Source organism: Callospermophilus lateralis, chromosome 10 (genome assembly GCF_048772815.1).
Source record: "Callospermophilus lateralis isolate mCalLat2 chromosome 10, mCalLat2.hap1, whole genome shotgun sequence".
Classification (NCBI taxonomy): domain Eukaryota; kingdom Metazoa; phylum Chordata; class Mammalia; order Rodentia; family Sciuridae; genus Callospermophilus; species Callospermophilus lateralis.
The window spans coordinates 122,201,030-122,222,601 of record NC_135314.1 but is presented as its reverse complement, the minus strand read 5'-3'; the positions used below and the strand labels follow the sequence as shown (position 1 = coordinate 122,222,601).

Below are 21,572 nucleotides of genomic sequence, written 5' to 3'. Positions count from 1 at the left end.
TCCACTAATGGATCATGGTGCAGTTTGGAAAATTCTCGTCTAGGTCAACTTAACTTTTTTACATGACAACAGTTAAGATACAGGTAGGTTAAATTTAGACAGTGAGATCATGGAAATTATGAAACATTTCAGTTTTATGCCTCAAAAGATTTTATACTTCAGAGTCAGTGGGGAATCTGTAAAAAGTGTCAGATGAGGGGAAGCAACAGAGAGCAGTACTTGAGTGTAGGTAGACCCAGCTGCTGTAGCAGCTCAAGTACTAAATAGGACTGTCTAGTCAGAAGAGGGCAGGATTTCTAGTTTGAAATCCTGTTTATCGATGTTCCTGCTTCCCTCTGTCCTGCCAGTGGAACTATTGTTTCCCCTTGCTCTATTTGAAACTCCATTTTCTCTCTTCCTTTTCTTTCTCTGCATTTAGTACCTAACTTTCTCTGAGGTTTTCAGGTTTTGTGTTTTGTTTTTAAATTGCTGTTGACAACACAGAGATTATACTAACAAGCAGGGGAAAATATTCCATTTTAGGGAATGAACAGCCTGCTATTTTTCTTAGCTTTTATGTGTCTTACCTTTTTTTTCTTCAATGCCCTCTGTGTGAGTGTCTTCAAAATGTGGTCTGTTGATCAGCCTCTTTGGGGAGCTAGTTAAAATGCAAACTCTTAGATCCCACTCCAAATCAGAATTTGGATGTGAAGAACAATCCCTGGGAATTTGCAGGCACATTTGTACTTGAGAAGCATAGCTTGAGGACTTGTGACAGCATTGACTAGGAGACTTGAGCTAAGTCCATGTGTGTTTCAGGCCAAATTCTCTTTCAGTTTGTAATTCCTTTTGTATTAAAAATAAATAGTTACTTGAAGAACCTGCAGTGGGTTGTTTGATTTTTCTTTTTTCCTATGTCACCATGTAAGTGTTAGTGAAGGTGATAGGCAGTGGGATTTATGGTTGAAAAATTGCTAATCATATAAATTGTCTTGTACAGATTGCAAATAGCCAACTACAGTCATTATGCGAGATTGTAGTTGTTACTGATGCTTACCATATATCTCAGAGATCAAAATGGTCAAATTTTATTTTATAATTCTTTCATAATACTTCTTTATACTCTATATCTCATTAATCACCTCACATTTTGATTCCAGAAATGATTAGTCTTATTGTAATATATTATTTTATTATTATGATATAGGATGTTTGTGAGAGAGCTATTAAGAGGTTCCTGTCCTCATATGTATATAGTTTTCAAGGATGGATATTGAAGTCCCTTTCCTTATCCTTGACCTCAGCTGTTTTGATGACCATGTTGTTTTTGTTTTGCTCTGTTCCTTCAAAAGAAACATGAATTATTGCCATTAGGATAAGAGGCTTAAACTATGTACCTGCTCATGTAAGTACTTTGTCAAATGTGTATACAGTGCCTAAGTTCCTTGTTGCTGTGCTCTCATTCCCATCCACTCCAGGATGCCACAGTGATACCACACCTCATGGCGCTGCTGAGCAGGTCCCGCTACACCCAGGAGTATATCTGTCAGATCTTCTCACACTGCTGTAAAGTAAGAACCAGAATAAATACTTTCTGTAATATCAAATCTTACATGCTCTTAAGAGATGTGCCTTATTTGTATGTCCTCTCAGGATTTTATGTGTATATTTCATCCTTTTTTTTTTTTTAACACAAAAGGCAGCATGTAGTGTATACTGCTTTACATCTTGCGTTTTTCACTTAACATATCTTGAAGGCTGTTTCATATCAGTACATGAGGAATTTCTCTGTTCCTTAAAAAAAAAAAAGGCTGCATACATTTTACTATGTAAATGTACAGTAATTGAATTTAATTAGTCATCTGTTTTTAAGCATTTAGTTTGTTTCCAGTCTTAAGCACAAAGCAATGTTCCAACAAGTATTTTGGGTAGAAGACATTTTATAAGAAATGGAATCGCATCAAAGAATATGTACAAATTGTAATTTTGCCCATAAGGTCCTGTCTGGAGGTTGTAACTGGTATTACTACCAGCAGCATGAGAGCATGTCTGTTTCCTTACAACCTCAGTTTCCCATGTTGTTAGAAACAGTTTTTAGTGATCTCTTATAAGATATAAGAATGATTCTTGTCTGCTCATGGTTAAGTGTGCTCTCTCCCCTGTCCCTTTTTATAGTCATATTCAGGTAGGTATTTATGCAAGTATCCTGAGGTAAATAAGTATAACAGAGATAATTTCGTATAATTAGAAGAGCTTGTACATTGTAGCCATTAACACCCAGTTTTAAATTCCAGTTCTGATTTGTGATGACTGAGGGACAATGAGTATGTTATTTGACATCGCTGAACATTAGTTTCCTCATCATAGATTTTAGCAACCTTAGCATATGATCGTTGTCTTTCTGTGTTAAGTAGAGAATTTTTACCTTTTCACTTAAAAAAAGAAAAAACACTTTATGGCTTCTCTTTGGCATATCTGAATTACCAGCCTCACTATTCTTGCCAGATAAGAAATGAATAGGGTGGGATATGAGAGAAAGAGCTCAGAGCTTCCATACCCTCTTCATATACATCACCCTGTAGGATCCTCCATATGTCTCATCTCCAGAAGCTCCAATTTCTCTGTGTAGCTTCCAAACTTAAATAGCTGGGTACTGTGAAGTGCTACTTATTTTCCTTCATAGATTATATTTTGAGTGTACTCATTTTGGTAGTCATGGGTGGTGATTTGAGAGTTTTCTTAATTTTAAGCAGTTTCTAATTCTCACCAAATAATTGGTTATCTTCTGAGGGAGGATTCTGTGTTTCAGGATAGCATTACCTGCCTTCCTATCATTTGTAATATAGATACCAAGTGAGATAAGAAGGGCTAAGAGAAATGAACACCTACATTGCAAAGTGGAAAGATCACAAGTCTTTGCTGTTTTAGAACATCTCCCCCAAATAAATGAAAATTAGATCATTTGGTCCCAGAAAAAATACCTACATTAAAATCTAATCATTTAAACTTCTTCCCAAACCCTAGCTGATTATCACAGTCTCTTTACTTCTGTTTAAGGTACTTTGAAGTTAAGATTTTTGTCAAAAATTTTTGAGGTTTTGCTTCTTGATTCCTTTGACAATGTGTAGGTTAGCTCATAGAACCAGGGATATCAAACAGTGCCTCTTTTTGTTTGTTTTGTACCAGGAATTGAAACCACTGAGTCACATCCCCAGCCCTGTCCCCCCCCTTTTTTAAAAAAATATCTTTATTTTGTTTACTTATTTATTTTTTAATGTGGTGCTGAGGATCGAACCCAGGTCTCTCATGTGCGAGGCAAGCGCTCTACCACTGAGCCACAACCCCAGCCTCCCCAGCCCTTTTTTTATGTTTTGTTTTGAGATAGGATCTCCTTAAGTTCTTAGGCCTCGCTAAGTTGCTGAGGTTGGTCTCAAACTTGCAATTCTCCTACCTCCTGAGTCGATAGGATTACAGGTATGTGCACTCCCATGCCTGGCTCCTTCGTCATTTGAGGTGGGCAAAGGAATGCTCTAAGAAAATGAAGTTTTGTTATAATTCATTTGCTAAAAATGAATTCAAACCAACAAGATATAGAATTTTCCAACAATAAAATGAAGTCTTGCCTTCCATGGCAGGTGAGTAGAGGATGATATTCTAGAACTCAGAGCCTTATTACCAACCTTTCAGCATCTATTCCTACTCAAGAGAGCATGGTATCTATTAGTCATAACTACAGTGATTCCAGAAGGGTACTGAAATTTGGACCTGGAAAAATAACTACATATTATTTTGTTAAATTATAAGAAGTTTGAATAATGCCATTCCTGAAATTAAAACTCAGTTAGCCTTCAGGACTACTCATAAAGATTTCTCAAAACTTTTGGATTTGCTCATCTGAAATTTCCCAGCGCCATCTTAGCTGAAATCATAAAGGAGTACCATTAAATCACTATACCTTTTATTAGACAGAAACTTCTCTTGAGGATAATAATTTACAACCACCCTGATGCCACTGATAGAACAGAAGATGTTATCAGAGAGATTCACCTTTAGTAAGCTTTTTTTAACCTGATAGTTATCATTTTCTACTGTAATTAAATTACCAAATTTAAGTATTCTGAGATATAACTAGACTTAAAGAAACATTGCCCTATTTATAAACCCAGCAAGAATAGTAATCGTTAAAATACAATATTAACCTTCTCCCTAATACACTAACAATGTATCTTTGAAAACAATTTATTTGATGGTCTATGTATTATCATTAATTTTACAAACCTCTTATTTTCATGTTTTTTTTTTTTTTTTTTAGTACCTAGATGCAAAATAACAAAATTTGTAATAAATACTTTCAAAGGGGCCTAGTTAGATACAAGTAATTGGGATAAGACATTACTAATTTTCACAGACTGGTATTGTATCAATTGGTACAGTTGGAGGGGAGACAGAAAAAGGGAGACTATGAAAGCTTTTATGTATATAAACTCATTATAATTGTATCTTTGGAATTCTTTCCATGATTTATTAAGGATCAAAAAAGGCTAGAAATATTTGTTAGAATTGTAACTTATAAATTGTTGCTACTTCCTTAGCAACAGATTTGCTCAGATTTCTAAGTCCTATTTTTTGGAGTTTAAAACTGCAGGGGTTTATGAATATCCAACCAGTGAATGCTGCCTTGTTAACCACCACTTGTCTGCAGAGAGACTTGATAAGAACCAAAGAATAGCTACTCCTCTTCAGTTGTTTCTGCCACTAATTCCTTCCTTGTGATCATTTTTACCCAATCTTATACACAGTCTTGGAGAGGAGGAAGACCTTTGATGATACATAGTTGTTGCCATAATTGAGGCAGAGTATTTGAGGGATTAAAAAGTAAGGTATCTTAGCAGTATGGAATAATTATGTAGAGTGAGAATTGTAAATGCTTGATCTTTTCACTGTCATTTGTAAATACAACTCTTTCAGTAAGGATATTTCAGAATTATTTAGATCTTAGAAAAAAGATACATGCACATGGGTATACTTTGAAGTGATATTGTAATAGTGAAAGACTGATATTCTAAATGTCCAACTAAGGGGTACTAGTTGAATAAAGTATGAGACTTTTATGCAATGAATAAAATGAGAAAACTGATGTGAGTGATCTCTGAGATATTTAGTAAAGGAAATAAAAGGTTTAGAGTAGTACATATAGTCTTCAACAATTTGTGTTAAAATAGGAGAAAGAATATACTTGTAAATTTATAAAATGTCTAGAAGAATATAAAATAATATAATTAGGTCATTGCAAAGCATAGGAACCTGTTGGCTACATTGACCAATGAAGGACAAAAGGTCAAGGAAGCACCCTGTCTATATTTAGCCATTCTGATAAGCTCTGCCAGTGTTTAAACTGAGACCAATAGAACTTGACCATGCTGACATGTAAGCTGGGGCTAATTTAGATTCACCTTCATAATTGATTCTAGTTTCTAGATAAGAAAAAAAATGGGTCATATTCTTAGGAGAGTTTCATCATTATTTTTATACGAAATAAGCCAGAGACCCTTTTATTTCAATCCAGAGAGTGCTAGTAAAGCATTTAGAGCATTGTCCAGTCCACTGCACATACCCCTTAAGTAGGACCTATAATAACTCCTTGAGGTGGGAGGAAAGGGAGCTCACTTAAAATCTGCCCTGAGAATGGGATTTGCATGTGTAAACTATGAAATACTCTGTAATAATTTAAAACAAGAAATTAAGGGCTGGGGATATATCTCAGTTGGTAGAGTTCTTGCCTGACATGCACAAGGCCCTGGCTTTAATTCCCAGCACCACAAAAAAAAAAAAAAAAAAAAAAAAAAAAAAAGAAAGAAAGAAATTAGAAAATGAATAGAAATTAAGAGAGATTGTTGAAGTTCCTTACTTTTTTTTTTTAAGGACCTTTTTAATAGTGTATGAAATGTTTAGGGTATTGTTACCTATTGTGTTATTTAGAAGTATGACTATTAATCCCATTTCAAATGATGTATGTTTTAACCCGAGAAAGAGTGAATTGACTACAAGATAGTTTTTAGTTGGCTACATAATGGATTAGAGAAACTATATCTAGAGCTTTTATTCTAGACCAATGACTGACTGTTGAACCTAGATGGATTTCCTACCTTTGGTGGAATGTTCTTCTCTTCTGAATAAGAATAAACATGCAGTACTATACCTGCTTTGGCTTTAATTGACTTTTAGTTAATTGGTTGGAAGAGATTGGACGCAAATGATTGAATAAGAGTCATAGCAAAATTAAAGCTTTGTATTAACCTTTAGCTTCTTCCCCTTTGAAGATCTTCAATACATTGTTTAATAGAAAACAAAGTGATGAAGCCAGGCGCCTGGCACAAGCCTGTATGTAATCCCAGCAGCTCAGGAGGCTGAGACAGGAGGATCACAAGTTCAAAGCCAACCTCAGCAAAAGCAAGACACTAAGCAACTCAATGAGACTCTGTCTCTAAATAAAATACAAAATAGGGCTGGGGATGTGGCTCAGTGGTTGATTCCCCCTGAGTTCAATCCTCGGTACTCTCCTACCCACCAAAAAAAAAAAAAAAAAAAACAGTGAATGAAAAACAAAATACCACTTTTTTCCTATCTCTTCTTAATTATGGAGTATTGTGTTTCTTCTCATTAAGCATTGCTGAAACCTCCCCGAAGTATTATCGTAGATTAGGTTCTTGGAAATAGTTTTAGAGTTTCCCCTGAGTAGCTCTTCAACCTTAAGTTGTAAGAATGGCCATGCCCTTGTCTCTTGTGGGCATAGGGTGAGGGTGTACACATGAAATATAGAATTCATAGTGGCTCTGTGGTGATATTGCTATGTAATCATTGTGAAGGTCCTCTGCTGGGACAGCTTCTCTGTCCCTTTCCTTATTTCTGGAAGTTAAAAGAGCAACAGTTCTCAAACTGGAATGAGGTAAGACGTGACAGCCCCTTGCAGGAATAAAACCTGTCTGCCTTCCTTTTTGGGGTTGAGTTTACAAGCAGAGGGTAACTAAGAAATCTATAGTGTTGTGGATGTGGTTTTCAACATTTATTAAATGAGATTTTGTTGGAATGAATCACTACTCTTCTTAATTTATTATTATGTTCTCTGTTTTTACAGGGTCCAGATCATCAAACAATTTTATTTAACCATGGTGCAGTTCAGAATATTGCTCACCTACTAACCTCACTCTCCTACAAAGTAAGATGTTAAAAATTGTGACCGGATTTTTAACTTGTTTTTGGTTTATAGAAAGAGGTCCACATATTTTATTGTTTCTTTAATAGATGTTGTAATCAGGAGTAGTATTTTATCAGTAAAATGTTTTAGGGAATTATGTTACCTCTAGAATGTTCTTTCATTATAGGGGGAAAAAATGTTGCCCTTGCATCTCAATTTTTCCAGGCTATGGTTGTGCCATGAGTCACTGTTGATTTTTTGCCTGTTCAGTAGTATTTCAGGTCTTTCCTGGGCAGCTTCCATGCTAAAGCTGCTCTTGAAATGCTGCTTTAAAATGTGTAGGAAACAATGGCTGGCTAGTTCAGGAAAGACTTTGGAATTCACAGTCGAATAACTCAAACTTATAGCCTCTACTCCCATATATCTCAATATGTATAATGTGTTCTGTTTTGTATTTTGAGTTAAGAAGTCAAGAATTTTCAGACTTACTAATTAAATTTTCCTTACTATCTTTTGTATATAGCTAAGCAGTTTCATAGTATATTATCAAGCATTGAGTTAAAAGTTAGGCCATTTGTTGTTGGCCAGTTAGCAAACTGTGGCAAATATTAGGATATTGTTGGTATTGTGAGACATCAGAGCTGGGTATGGCAGAACAAGAAGCAGTCATTTTTGTCCTGTATCTATTTGTAGTGACCCTAGTCTGCTATTTTGGTTCTTAGCTTTATTTCAGGTAGGGCCTGCTAATGGGTATGTTTTCCCTACCCTAGACATCATCCAAGGTTTGGTCTTGGGGAAGAGCTCACAAGGATAGGAATGGGGAATGGAGTAGCTTGAAACTAGCCAGAGGCAGGAGAAGGAAATATCTACTGAAACTGCTTCCTCTGTCCTGTGCCACATGGAAGCTGACCTCAGTCAGCATGTGCACATCAATAAAATGTTGTTTGTCTCTTTGTTATTCTCTGGTTTATTGTCTCTTTGTTATTCTCTGGTTTCATTTATTCCCCAGCTCTTCCTCCATTTCTTGTCTTTTCTGCATTAGACTTGCCTATTATGTCAAATTTTAAAACTTAACAGTTGTGGAAGGGCAAAATGGTAACATTACCTTTTGCTAAGGTTTGTTCCATTGTGTCGTGACATCTTCTAGGGTCCACCTATGGGGACGTGCTAGTGGTGTAGAGCATTGTCCCATGAAGGACATTTCTTCACACTCCACCTATGTGTCATGTGGGTGCCTTCCAACCTCATAAAAGGTTATGTGTAGACTTAGTTTCAGAAGTGAGGATGACATCTCCTAGTGAAAACTAAAGGAGACAGTGAAAATTAACAGCTCTCATAGGAACCCTTTCATATTGTAAAACAAGAGTGAGCTCTTGATATCAAGCCCAGTAACCTGGTTTTAAGGAAGAATAGCACAATTCCTAGGTATTTTAAAGTGAAATTAGTCCTTCTCAAACTTCTATTGTAATGCTCTTTCCTCTCCTTCTGTTCTCTTGGCCCCGTTTTCATCCCATACACGTTTATAAGAGTACTCTTTCTTTTTGTCTTCCCTTCAGTTCTCAGGTTTATAGTCAGAGAAGAAATGTCCCATGTGTTGGTTACATTCCCATTGTCTTAACCAACACTATACTTTGTACAATGTTCTTTTAGATTTGATTAGGAATCTGTCTTGTTCACTTTTAATTTCTGCTATTCTTCACTTTTTTTTTCTATTACTACAAAGTTAATTTTAACTTTTTTGGGGCTGGGGATGTGGCTCAAGCAGTAGCACGCTCACCTGGCATGCGTGCGGCCCAGGTTCAATCCTCAGCACCACATACAAACAAAGATGTTGTGCCTGCCGAAAAACTAAAAAAATAAATATTAAAAAATTCTCTCTCTCTCTCTCTCTCTCTCTCTCTCCACCCTCTCTTAAAAAAAAATTAACTTTTTATAACAAACTTGAACTTTTACTGTACTCTTCAGACAGGTGTTACTTTTATTCTCTGAAGGCTTCCTTTAGTACTTTAAACAGAATTAAATGGTTATTTCTTCAGAGGTTCTGAGACATTCAAATAATATTTGAAAAATTAAAATAAGTGCATTTTCTTGTCTGTTTCATTTTATAGGTTCGAATGCAAGCACTGAAATGCTTCTCAGTTTTAGCTTTTGAAAACCCCCAGGTATCGATGACCCTGGTAAATGGTAGGCTGGAAATTTCAGTGGCACCTACATGATTCAATTTGTCAATTTTGTAGATTTAAAGAATTTCATTAATACTTGTTTATTTTTTTTATTTCTAGTGTTGGTTGATGGAGAATTGTTACCACAGATATTTGTGAAGATGTTACAGAGGGATAAGCCTATTGAGATGCAGCTCACATCAGCAAAATGGTAAAGGTCAAAACAATGACAGTACTTTTATCAATATCTTAGAGAATTTTTGAATGACCTAATTCGCTCACTTCCAGCTGCCATCTTATTTTGGGATCTTGAAATTAGATAGTCATTGGGCTTTCTCACATTTTCTTAAATGGATATAAGTTTTTATACTTAGTTTATTACTATTAGTATGTAGAACAAGAACTCTTGTATCCAAGAGTATCTATACAAAATTACTTTGTTATTCTCAACTTATAGTCCGTGTATGCCAGCTGAAATAATACAGAATTATATCAAAATTAACCAACACATATTACAATAAGCATGAAGCCAAAAAAAATAGAGAAATATGGAAAGAGAAGTTGAATTATCAGTATTAGCAGATATGTTGAGCACCTGCTGTGCAGGATTTACCTCAATGAATCATTCATGCATCATGAATTTTATTTTATTTGTATTATGCTTTGTTTGCTTGCTTTTTGTCTTAACTGCAAAATTAGTATTTGCCTCTTTGTTAGTTCTCTTGTAAATAGTTTAAAAAATAATATGGTAACAAACCTCTCAGTAATAACAGCTACAAGGAGTTTGAGCCTTCTACAGTAGAAAAGAATTTTACTCATTTGTTTATAGCGTTTTTAAAAAATATTTTTTATTTATACATGGACACAATATCTTTATTTTGTTTTTTTATTTTTACGTAGTGCTGAGGATCGAATCCGGTGCCTCACATGTTCGAGGCAAGCACTCTGCCACTGAACCACAACCCCAGCCCTGATTATAGTTTTGTAAAAGCCAAGTATGGAATGTTTTCAATCCATACTCCCTCCACCAGCTTACTAAAGGACTGTAACTCAAAAAGGAAATTCATTAATATAAGTTTTTGAAATAATGTTCAGTGTCTGCCTATGGAATACAAATTAATTTTTTATTTTTATTCAAAGCCATATATAATTATGAAGATAAATTGATTTTCAATAGAACCATTGATGAGTCCCCAAAGCCACTGCTGGTTACCTCTAAATAATTCATTTCTGATGGATAGCTGTATTATAATTTAAATACCTCTTCTGTGATATTTCTTCTGCTTTTGGAGTTGTAATATCCCAACTTAACTTCATCTAAGCTAAGATACTTTGTTAATCTTATATTTTATTAATATTTTTCAAATGTAAAAAGTATGGAGAAAATAATAAAGAACCCACACATGCCCAGTTTTCTTCAAAATGTGCACTCATTAGGCTGTTTATTTTTAAAACAATTTTGTAGTTTTTTTTCCTAAATATCTGACTGACTGTATGTATCTGTTAGTTTTCTTTGATGAAAAAATTAAATTGAACCACATAAAAGAATGTCAAAGTGTTCTCTCTCAAAATAAATGATAGTATTTATTTTCTTGTGTGTTGTTTTGTTCAAAGAAATCTTAAAGGCAAATAATTTTTTCTTTTACCATTGTAAATCTCAAGCAAAAACTTACTTTCTGTTATTTTATTCCAGTTTAACTTACATGTGTAGAGCTGGAGCAATTCGGACAGATGACAACTGTATTGTATTAAAAGTAAGCTAACCAACTCTTTCTAAAAACATTTGAACATTATGTGATCCTGTAAGTGTTAATATGAATGTTGATATTTGTTTCTTTTTACATATTTATCATTGTAGTAGTGTGCACAAGAAAATAATATTAAATGCCATGTTTTCTTTTCTGTGGGAAGCCATGTAGCTTTTAAAAATTGGTTTAAAGAAATTTGGAACATCACAGTGAAATAATTCTTCCCTTGGCACAACTCCTCCCGCCTATTTTGTGATAATTAAGAGCATATGGAAATTGTAAAAAGTAGGTAAAATTCAGATGAAATAGGGAATGTATTTTAGTCCTTGGTTTTCATTAAATTTGCAGTATAATTTGCCATTCCTATAGATATAGACTTTCTACCACACTCTGGTAGCCAGTAATCAATAGCATAAGAGATCAGTCCTGAAAGTCCTAATTAAGACATGAATTCTGGTTTTAGCATCTCCCCCACTGACTGGTTTGATCTTCCTTATTCTTTTGTTGCCTCAGACTCTCAATTATGAAAATGGAGGTGATAATTCCTACTCATTTGTCTCAGAGTTATTGTGAGGATAACAATATATTAAATACAGTAAAATGTCTTATTTGCTATAAAGAACAAAACAGGTATAAACAGAGTGTCATTTTATGAATGTAACATCTTTTATTATCATTATTCAAAAGGTGGACCCAAGGATAAAGGAGCATTAAGAAGATTAATGTTTGCTTTAGTCTTCTGGGAAGAGAGTCAGCTAATTTTATGTGTGCTGAGGCTTTCTGTACTGTTTTTTTTTTTTTTTCCTCTTACCCTTATTTTCTTTCTCATTGGTAAAATAGGTTTAGTAGCATTACCTTCATGTAGTAATTGGAAGCATTAAATAGAATGAACTGTGATTTTTTAGTACAGATAAATAGTAACTAGTAATGTTAGGAAAAGAAGAATGGCACCTTCTCAGAAGCCTAGGCTTGAGTTATAAAGCCAGAAGTAGACAAATATGAAATCAATAGTGAACAATAAAATGCTGAATTCTGTGGTAAAAATATGATAGGATCATAGAAAACAGTAAAGCACAGTAGACGGTAGCTGTTGAGGAAGACTTCATGTCATTATAACATTTCCATTTCTACTTCTACATTATCCATCAAATTGGATGCATAAGCCTTAAGAGTAGTAAACACATAGAACATTTCTGTTGAGATTCTAAGGTAGACAAATTACTAAGACCGGTGCCAAGATTTCTGAAGGACCTCAGAAGTAAAATTGAACTAGTTGATAATACAGTTATTCCAAAAGTTCTTGGGAAAACCTAATGATTGTGATTGTTGCCATGCACTTACATTTTTAGGAGAACTGGTGGAATCTGAGAAAGATAAGATCACTGAATTTTTAAAGCCATATTTTGTTTTTACAGTTATAGATCTTAATCCCCAAAGCAAAAATAAAAGCCATTCCAGCCATGTTACTCACTAAGGAAAGAATTACATGCCTTTTGTAAGGCAAAAGTCATTCCTGATTAAACTGCTGCATTTCTTTTAGGTAAAATAAATACATACATGGGGCAGAACCCTCAAGCATGATTTGTAAAGGGTTCTTAAATATCTTGATAAAGTTGTTCAATAGAGTTTGTCTCGTCACAAAAGCAAATTAGAGTTTCTAATAAGTTGCATTGTATTAGAATGTAGTGTGCCAGCGCAAATGATTAATCTGTACTCAGTTTTGTTTGGTTTTGCATTTTGAAAAATCTTTTATTCTCTGAAAGTCAGTGAAGGAAATACTTGGTCACAAGCATGACTCCCAGTGAAAACCATTGAGTTAATCACTATATGCTCTTCATCAAGCTTTCCTTTACCAAAAAGCAAATAATAATGTCCGTACCTTTCAGACGTTGCCTTGTTTGGTCCGAATGTGCAGTAAGGAAAGATTACTGGAGGAGAGAGTTGAAGGAGCTGAAACACTCGCCTATCTGATTGAGCCAGATGTTGAGCTGCAGAGAATCGCTAGCATAACCGATCACCTCATTGCCATGCTTGCTGATTACTTTAAGTATCCCAGCTCAGTGAGTGCTATCACTGATATTAAAAGGGTATGTTCTCTTTTCCTTTTTAGCAGCTCAGGAGTTTTTTTAAGTTTTCTTATTGCTCACAACTTTGAACCAGTGGGTCATTAGAGCTTTGTAAAGCCCTTTTAAAAGAAAATAATCTTTTATATTGGGTAACATAGGTGATATTGCTTTGTATGTTTTTAATCCAATTTGTTTAATGTTTATTGTCAGGAAACTTTTACTAAGCACATAAGGATGATATAAGAAAATTGCATCCCTGGCCGTAACTGAAACCTTTAAATAGTGATCTCTAAGCTAGATATTGACATCATACCAACATCATCTAATTCTATTCAAGGTCATGCAGTCATCTCTGTTGGCATATTCTTGTTCTTTAGGTCAAGGGTGATCTTTTTTACAGGTGACTGAGTGTCTGCATTTTATTCTTCCCTCAGTCTTTGATTTTTACCACCCTTTCCCATTCTCTTTTTCCATTTTTCAGTTTTGCACTGTGCTTTCAGCTGCCTATGGAGAGCTAAAGCACTATTGAACCTCTAGTTTGGGATTATCAAGGGCCAAAGTGTGCTTTTTCTGAAAATGTAATTTCCTTAGAATTGGAATTAGAATTCCTTTGACCTATTGTTCCTCAGCCTGTTAGACATGCCCATTTTCCTAAGCATGAGAGATTCTACTAGAGGAAGTTTATTATAGGAAGTCATGGTAGAGAGACCATAATTAGTAGCCAGTACGATTTCATGAATGTGACTATGGTCCCAATTTTAACTGTTCTCTTAGCTTCCCCCATGCTCTGAGTTCCAAAAAACCCCATTCAGTAGTCAGTAGTTCACTTGGCATTAAGGGTATACCTTTTCTCTGTCTTTGGAAGGGTCTAAGAGCACCTTTGATGATAATTCATTAGTAATTTGCACCACCTTCTGTCTGTCTTAATGTCCTAGGCGTTCTCTTCCTCAGTAATCATGTGTTCCTAGAAGAGGTGATGGGATACATTGAACCAGTTGCCTCTTCTTGTTTCCCTGTGGCCGTTTGTTCACACTGACACAATATCTCATCAGCCCAAGATACATAAGTAAGACCTAATCATAGCCTGATAAATACCTGACAAATACCCTGAGATGCAAAGAGAATGCTCTGCTGGGCTTGAGAGTGAGGAAACATAATTTTAAGAACTTCTAGCATAAACTGTGCAGCTCATTCAACTAATATGTAGAGGATTTTCCTTGCTGTCAGAGTTTTTCCATTTCATTTCCATCACAGTAGAACTGAAATGAAATGGCCCCCTAGTGCCAAACTTAAATAATAGATTGTTTTATCATTTTGGTGGTAGATTATCTAGAGGTTTCTGGCTATAAAAGTATCCATAGAGAGAAATTCCCACATGTTAATAAATATGTGGGAGATTTTCATGGCATTTTAGATCCAAGTCAGCATTAAAATATGTAGGCTATGGCTAGAATGTAGTTAGGACTTTAAGGATAGATACTTTGGAACAAAAAATAAGTATTGTATATTACAGAGCTCCTCCCATAATCTGTCTGTGCCTGATGTTAATCAAAACATTTTTGGAACTACTTTTAAATCCTGCCTACAGAACTACCTCAAATGTATTGTTATTCTTTACTTTATATTTAGTGTAGTTATCCTAAATTGTATTATCCAGCTGGATTTATCCACCTCCATACACCACAGTGACAGTTAAATTAAAACTCTTAGGTTGATGAAGCTATACCTTTCAGGGTCTTCTAACTAGTTATTTCTTTAGTGAATTTCAAAAGAGGCTCTCCGAATGTTTTGAACAACATCTTCATCATTGGATAAGAATTAACCTTTCTAAGGAAAAGATGAGTAAGTTAGGGCTTTTAGTTTAAATTAGAATATGCCTTGTGTAGTTACTGGTTCAGAGTCATTGGAAGTAGCTGAGAACATGTTTCTATTTTGTTTTTATGATACTTTGTTGGTAAGTCAGTTTTACAAACGAAATGTTAACTTAGGCCATTTTAAGATAGCATTAATTGCTTCATACCAATAAATAATTAATTTTCTTAAAGAAAAATGATATACTCTGAATATGAATCTTAGGTAACTTATGATAGTAGTGATTACCATGGTATGTTGTTTATTAAACATTTTCACAAAGAAGTCCCTGTTTGTAAAGCTTTTTGAATATTGAAATTAGGCCAGCACTAGGAAAATCTAAAGATATTGATAGAATAGAATTCAATATATCAGTGTCAAATGTTGTGTTTTTGTTCTTAGAAGCAGACTGCATTTTAGGTCCCATTGATACAAATTCAGCATGGTCTCTTTCACGTGAATAGAACTAAGGAAAAAAAAACCTAGGGAATTGAACAACATCACTAATGTTAATAGTCATTGACACACTCGTTTTTTTAATCTTCAAACTCAGTTATTTTTGTTAAAAATTTAACTTACGGACTGAGTTAGAATGTATCTTTTCTTTCTCTTATAGCTTGATCATGACTTAAAACATGCTCATGAACTCCGCCAGGCTGCATTCAAGCTCTATGCCTCTCTTGGAGCAAATGATGAAGACATCCGGAAGAAGGTGAGTCTGGGAGAGGGGCGTCCCCCAGTCCTGACAGCCAGCAGGCAGGGAGTGACATCAACCTGAAAGTCGTGGTGAAGAGCACTAACAGTGACTGTTTGAATATAATAAAGCAGAGTGACAAAAGGCAGAATTGAAGAATGAATGGGACCTGGATTTGGGGGTTTGTTTGTTTTTAGAACATAGAGTGGCATGGCCATGATGGAATGACAAATAACTGGCCTGCTTTTTTTGTGTCATTAATATGGATTATTATGTTGCACATTTTTGCATGTGATCTGATAAAAATCAATTCTAGCACTGTGAAGCCTCAGACACCTTGAAAGACCTAACACTAGAATTGTAAATGTTATTTATGGAAATTCCTTCCAATGCCATTAAGAAGTTCAAATCTCTATTGTATATTGTTCTTTGATATGTGGCTTAGTTTTATGTTTTGATTTTTTATTTTATTTTATTTTATTTTTTTTGCTACTGTGCAAGTTTAATGTGAATAAAATCTTTGTGGAATGATGATTTTATGTTTAGTGAGTGGTCATCTGAATTTTCCAGCTCCCCCAAAGTGTGTCTCTGGTATAGCACCTGTATGTTACTAAAGTCTAGTCTAACACTGAACTTACGTTTTTTATGAGAGTAGTTCTAGATAGGAATAAAGTATAGTGGTAAGTTCTGACCTGGCTCCCTCCACAACCTAAAGGCTGGAGCTTCCCACTCAAAATTGTATGTAATTTAATAAGTGCCACACAAGGCTTTTAAAACATCAGTGAGCAAAATGACATCTGTCTTGAGGAGCAGTAGTAGAAGGAGCAAGTGGCATTATTTACTGAACATGACAATTTACTGACTCTCCCCATCTATGTTGGTATTTTAAGGAGAACTGAGGAGAGAAATCACAAAGTATTGGACTGGCATTTACATGATTCAGGAAGTACTGCAGGCCTGTAGAAAGAGAAATATGAAACAACCTTACGTTTGTTGAAATAAACGAAAAGGAAACATTCTTAGAGAAATTGAAGTAATAGCAGTAAGATTAGATGTTTGAGTAGCTTTGATTTAAAATCAGCACAAAAAAGCACAAGAAGCTTGTTGTTTTCCATGTAACCTCAGAATAGTTCAGTTAACGAGGTTTTTGATCTCTTTTGGAGTGTTTTTAGTACATACCTATAAAAATAATTTTTGATACCTCTAAGCTTTCACTTGTAAAGTGTTACTTCAAGACACACATACTGGGATAATGTTATTTCCTGTGTCTAAGCGTAATTTATGAATGTTGACACTGATGTATTTCATTCACTATAGGTATGTGGTACATTATAAGGGAAGAGGCTTTTCTGGTAATTCAGAGATAAAACTAGAGAAGACATGGACTGTATAATTTAAATACATAATGATTTGTTTGGGGATGGTGATTAGGACCTGTTGAAAACAGAAGTATTTTACTCATTCTAAAACCTCCACAAGACCGTGTCTTGGAATGAAAGGAAGATAAATAGATAGGTAGATAGATAGATAGACCATATGGGGGAAATAGGATGTGCGTTTGTACTTATTTGTACTTTTTTGTTAATAAACTATTGTTTTTGGAATTAATGACTTAATTTGTGATGTCATGTTCTAGAAAAACTTACAACACAACAGTCTAAACGGTAGTCTATTAAAATTTGTATTTATAACATGTATAATTTGCTGGTAAGGCTAATTCCTGATCATTTCTGTAGAAAGATGACAAATAAAGAATAAGTTATAATTATTAATTATAGTTTTTTTGTGTGGTAAAGAAGACGCTATGACATTCTTGTGTGATTGGAATCACATAGTGTTTTTAGGAGGATATTTAATTTCTAGGAAATTAAATGTTTGGATGATTTACAGTTCATAATATTTATTTTGAAGAGAGAAATGGAAAATGGAAAATATAAAAGAGTTTTGTGACAAAATCTGCTTGAAGCCTGGTCATAGGAATGGAAAATCCTCATTTTCAGTGTGTAAAAAATGATAAATAGCTCATTTCCTTTGGATGCATTTGTTTCTATTCAGCTTTTTGTTGAAATAATTATTTGGATAGATTTTAATTTACTTTTCCTATGAAATATTTATTTATCTTTTATGGTTATGCCTTATAAACATTGATTGTATTCCCTTTTTATATGTAGATTCTTATAGTTCAATGTTTATTGTTTTATTTTTCATGTATTTTTAATGAGTGAATAGCCTCAAAAGAAATGCCAAGGAATATAGACCTACTCTCTCTGTTCTTACTGCCCCCTCCCCAAAAACAGCAAAAACAAAAACAAAATGAAGTTTTTTGTTTGTATCATCAGAAAAAGATGAAATATTCAGTTGGTCTGCTTTTCAAACTAAAAATGGGAACATAATTCAGTAATTACAATTAACAATATGTGCCCTGCTATATCCAATTAAGGAAAGGAAGCAGAATAAAGAAAACAAGAGCAAAGAAGTAGAGACAATGAGAAGTATCCACTGCAGTAAAGGGAAAGGACACTGGCCTTCTCTCTTCATAGAATTTTGTCTCCATCTTAATGCTTCTAAAGACTTCTGAAAGTGTGCTGTTTTCATTTCTTGATATCTTCTCTTTTGGCCAGATTTAAGCTGAAGACTGAATGTGACTTCCAAGTCAGAGGTTAACCAACCTTTCTTTGGAGCAATGTTGTCATATTCCTATTAAAAGAAATTAATTTTCTGGAACCTAATAAGCATTCAGTAAATATTTGTTACATAAATATAGAAATGACAATGCAGAAATCATATGCAGAGTGACATTTCCTTTAATCTGCCTGGATCTTTCTGTATCCTGTGTAGAACAAAGTTGGGATCCTAATTCCTAACTTTGCATCTTTTATCACTCTAGTGATTACAAGTGTGTGGTGGCACACACCTCTAATCCAACTATTTGGGAGACTGAGACAGGAGGAGTATTACAAGTTTGAGCCCAACTTGGGCAACTTAATGAGACTCTTATCTCAAAATAAAAAATAAAAAGGACTGGGGATATAGCTCAGTGGTAGAGTGCCCCGGTACTAGGATGGAGAGGGGGAGAATTGACCCTGATTCTGAGTGGATTATGGTTAGGGAGAGTAAAGGTATAGGTAGGAATTGAGAGCTCAATGGAAGACAGGACCAGAGCACATTAACTACTGACAGCAATGTCATCAGCTCTAATCTCTGCCAGGGGAAATCTAGTTTATAATGGTGGCTTTTACCAAAATATCAATGCTATTTAGGAATCAGAAGTCCACTTCATGGGACAATAAAAGCAAGAGAAGTTAAGATATTAAACAAATAGATCAGGAAATTGCTTCATGTACTGGCATCATTAACAAATGGTTAAGTAATAGGCAGCAGTAGCAAACAATCCTATAATTTTTAAGAAATTCTTTTATAAGAAAGTATTGTTTTTATGAAGACCATCACTTGTTGGATAATTGATCATCAGAATGGAAATTTTTAAATATTATCTCTCTTTTAATCTCTTAAAATGAAATAGTATTTATCAGAAATGTTAGAAGGTATAAATTGAAGAAAATTAGTGGTAGTAAAGTATACAGAAAAATTAAAATGCAAGGAAATTAAATTAAGCAGGATGCTGTTTTTATTTTTGAGAAAAATAAACAGATTACAAATGTTAAACTTACATGTAGCTTTGCTCCTCTAGGTTATCTGACCCATGGAGACTTTCAGAAAGCTTTTCTCCTATATTTGAATACTTATATTTTAGCTGGAGATACCTTTTGAGGATTTAGAGTGTAAGCTCCATGAGGGCAGGGTTTTTTTTTTCTTTTTTTTTTTTTTTAATGTTTCGTTCATCATTATGTTCCCAGCATCTACAAAATTGTGCATAGCTGACAATAAATATTTGAAGAATGAATGAGTGAATGAAAAAAATAATGAATAAATGCAGAATTGTGTTACTCTGTACCCATTATCAAATTATATACAGTCCTTTCTACATTAGGAATGTTGCTAATCTTACTAGCAATTCTTGTGTATGTAAAGAGAGGAAATATAAAATAGTAGAAATACATATGTGGACATAGAGACAAGAGGTTTCACTATACTTACTATAGAGAATACGCAGAAATTCCCACTTTTCAAGTTGCAGGTAATTCCAAGAATATGTATTCTTTCTATTCACTTGGGTATAGGTCAAAGAGCACATTTTATTTCAAAATAATTTTGACCATTATTTCTTAAATAAAAAATATAGTTTTCTTTTCCTTTTCTAAATATATGATTTAAAGCAATTTATAGAATTCACAAGTGTGTCTCTGGTCTAAATTTTCTAGGGATGAAGATATGATTTGGGCCTGGGGTTATGGCTTAGTGGTAGAGTGCTTGCCTAGCATGTGTGAGGCACTGGGTATGATTCTTAGCACCACAAATAAATAAATAAAGTAAAGATCCATTGACAACTAAAAGAAGAAGAAATTAAAAACAAACAAACAAAAATATGACTTGATTTATAGAAATTAACCCGACTTTTTAGGAATAGACTTACCCTGTAAAGTGGTATTTTATGTGAAATATTATCTTCCCATTTATTGGATGTCTAATTTTGAAAAGGTCATTAATTTAAGTCAGTTCTAAGTAGATTGATTGAATTACCTCCATTGTACAAATTATCCACTGAGTAAGGGGAACTATCTAGAAAGGAGAGATAAACAACAATTAGACAGCCCTAAAATTTAGTATGTATAATAAAACCTTGGTACTAGAGAAAAACATGAAGTGACCAGTGAGAATTTGCCAAGAGCTCGAAGAATTATTTGGAACCAATTAAAATGTACATCTATGGAGCTATCCTGGAATTGAACAGTTTTTTTGTGTGTGTGTGTCAAATTTTTAAATGCTTTTTAGTTTACATTTTTCAAAAATTGAAAATATAAGCTCTTTTAAGTTTTGCTCCTTATCCAGAGAAAAGTTATCCATTCACAGTAGTTTTCCATGACATGAAGAAAGTATCTGACAGTGGATGTTTTCTCCTCTTCCCTCCCCTTTCCTTCCTTTCTCTTTTCTTTTCTCTCTCTCTCTCTATTTTTTTTTTTTTTTTTTTTTTGAGGCAGGGTCTCTGTATATTACAGCCTCCTACTCCTAGGTTCAAGAGATCTCCTGCCTGAGCCTTCTAAATATTTGATTTCTTTACAGTTATAACTGTAAAGTAAGTCATTATGTAGCTATGAACACTGCCGCTGCACCTGAATTATTTTTTCTTTTTAAATTGAACTTTTTTTGTTATTTTTAGGAAGCATAGGCAGAGTAATATTCTATTGTATATATATATATCGAATTTTCTAAGTCCTTTGGGTATAAACCAAGGAGTGGGTTAGCAGGGTCAAATGGTGGTTCCATTCCAAGTTTTCTGAGGAATCTCCATACCACATTCCATAATAGGTGCACCAATTTGCAGTCCCACCAGCAATGTTTGAATGTACCTTTTCCTCTACATCCTCGCCAATGTTTATTGCTTGTATTCTTGATAATTGCCATTCTGACTAGAGTGAAATGGAGCTGGAGAATATCATGCTAAGTGAAATAATCCAGTCCCAAAAAAACAAAGGCCGAATGTTTTCTCTGATATGCATATGCAAATTCATAGTGGTGGGGTGGGTAGGGAAGAATAGCATTACTTTGGATTAGGCAGAGGGGAGTGAAGGGAAGGGAGAGGGTAAGGGAGTAGGAAAGATAGTGGAATGAATGGGACATTGTTACCCTATGTGCATATATAACTACACGACCGGAGTGATTCTACATCATGTACAACCAGAAGAATGAGAACATATACTCCATTTATTTATGATGTGTCAAAGTGCATTCTACTGTCATCTATAATTAGAACAAATT

The 21,572-nt window shown here is 34.4% G+C and overlaps 1 protein-coding gene across 5 annotated transcripts in view; it reads left to right on the top strand.

The window, feature by feature from the left end:
* Positions 1-21,572, top strand: part of Armc8 (armadillo repeat containing 8) — a 99,658-nt gene that overhangs the window by 39,363 nt on the left and 38,723 nt on the right. For all 5 annotated transcript variants that reach the window (XM_076868735.2, XM_076868739.2, XM_076868734.2 and 2 more), the window contains 7 exons: positions 1,458-1,550; positions 7,115-7,195; positions 9,283-9,358; positions 9,457-9,547; positions 11,030-11,090; positions 12,971-13,171; positions 15,618-15,713. In XM_076868735.2, coding sequence (XP_076724850.1) covers positions 1,458-1,550; positions 7,115-7,195; positions 9,283-9,358; positions 9,457-9,547; positions 11,030-11,090; positions 12,971-13,171; positions 15,618-15,713 — 699 coding nt within the window. The remainder of the gene's footprint in view (positions 1-1,457; positions 1,551-7,114; positions 7,196-9,282; positions 9,359-9,456; positions 9,548-11,029; positions 11,091-12,970; positions 13,172-15,617; positions 15,714-21,572) is intronic.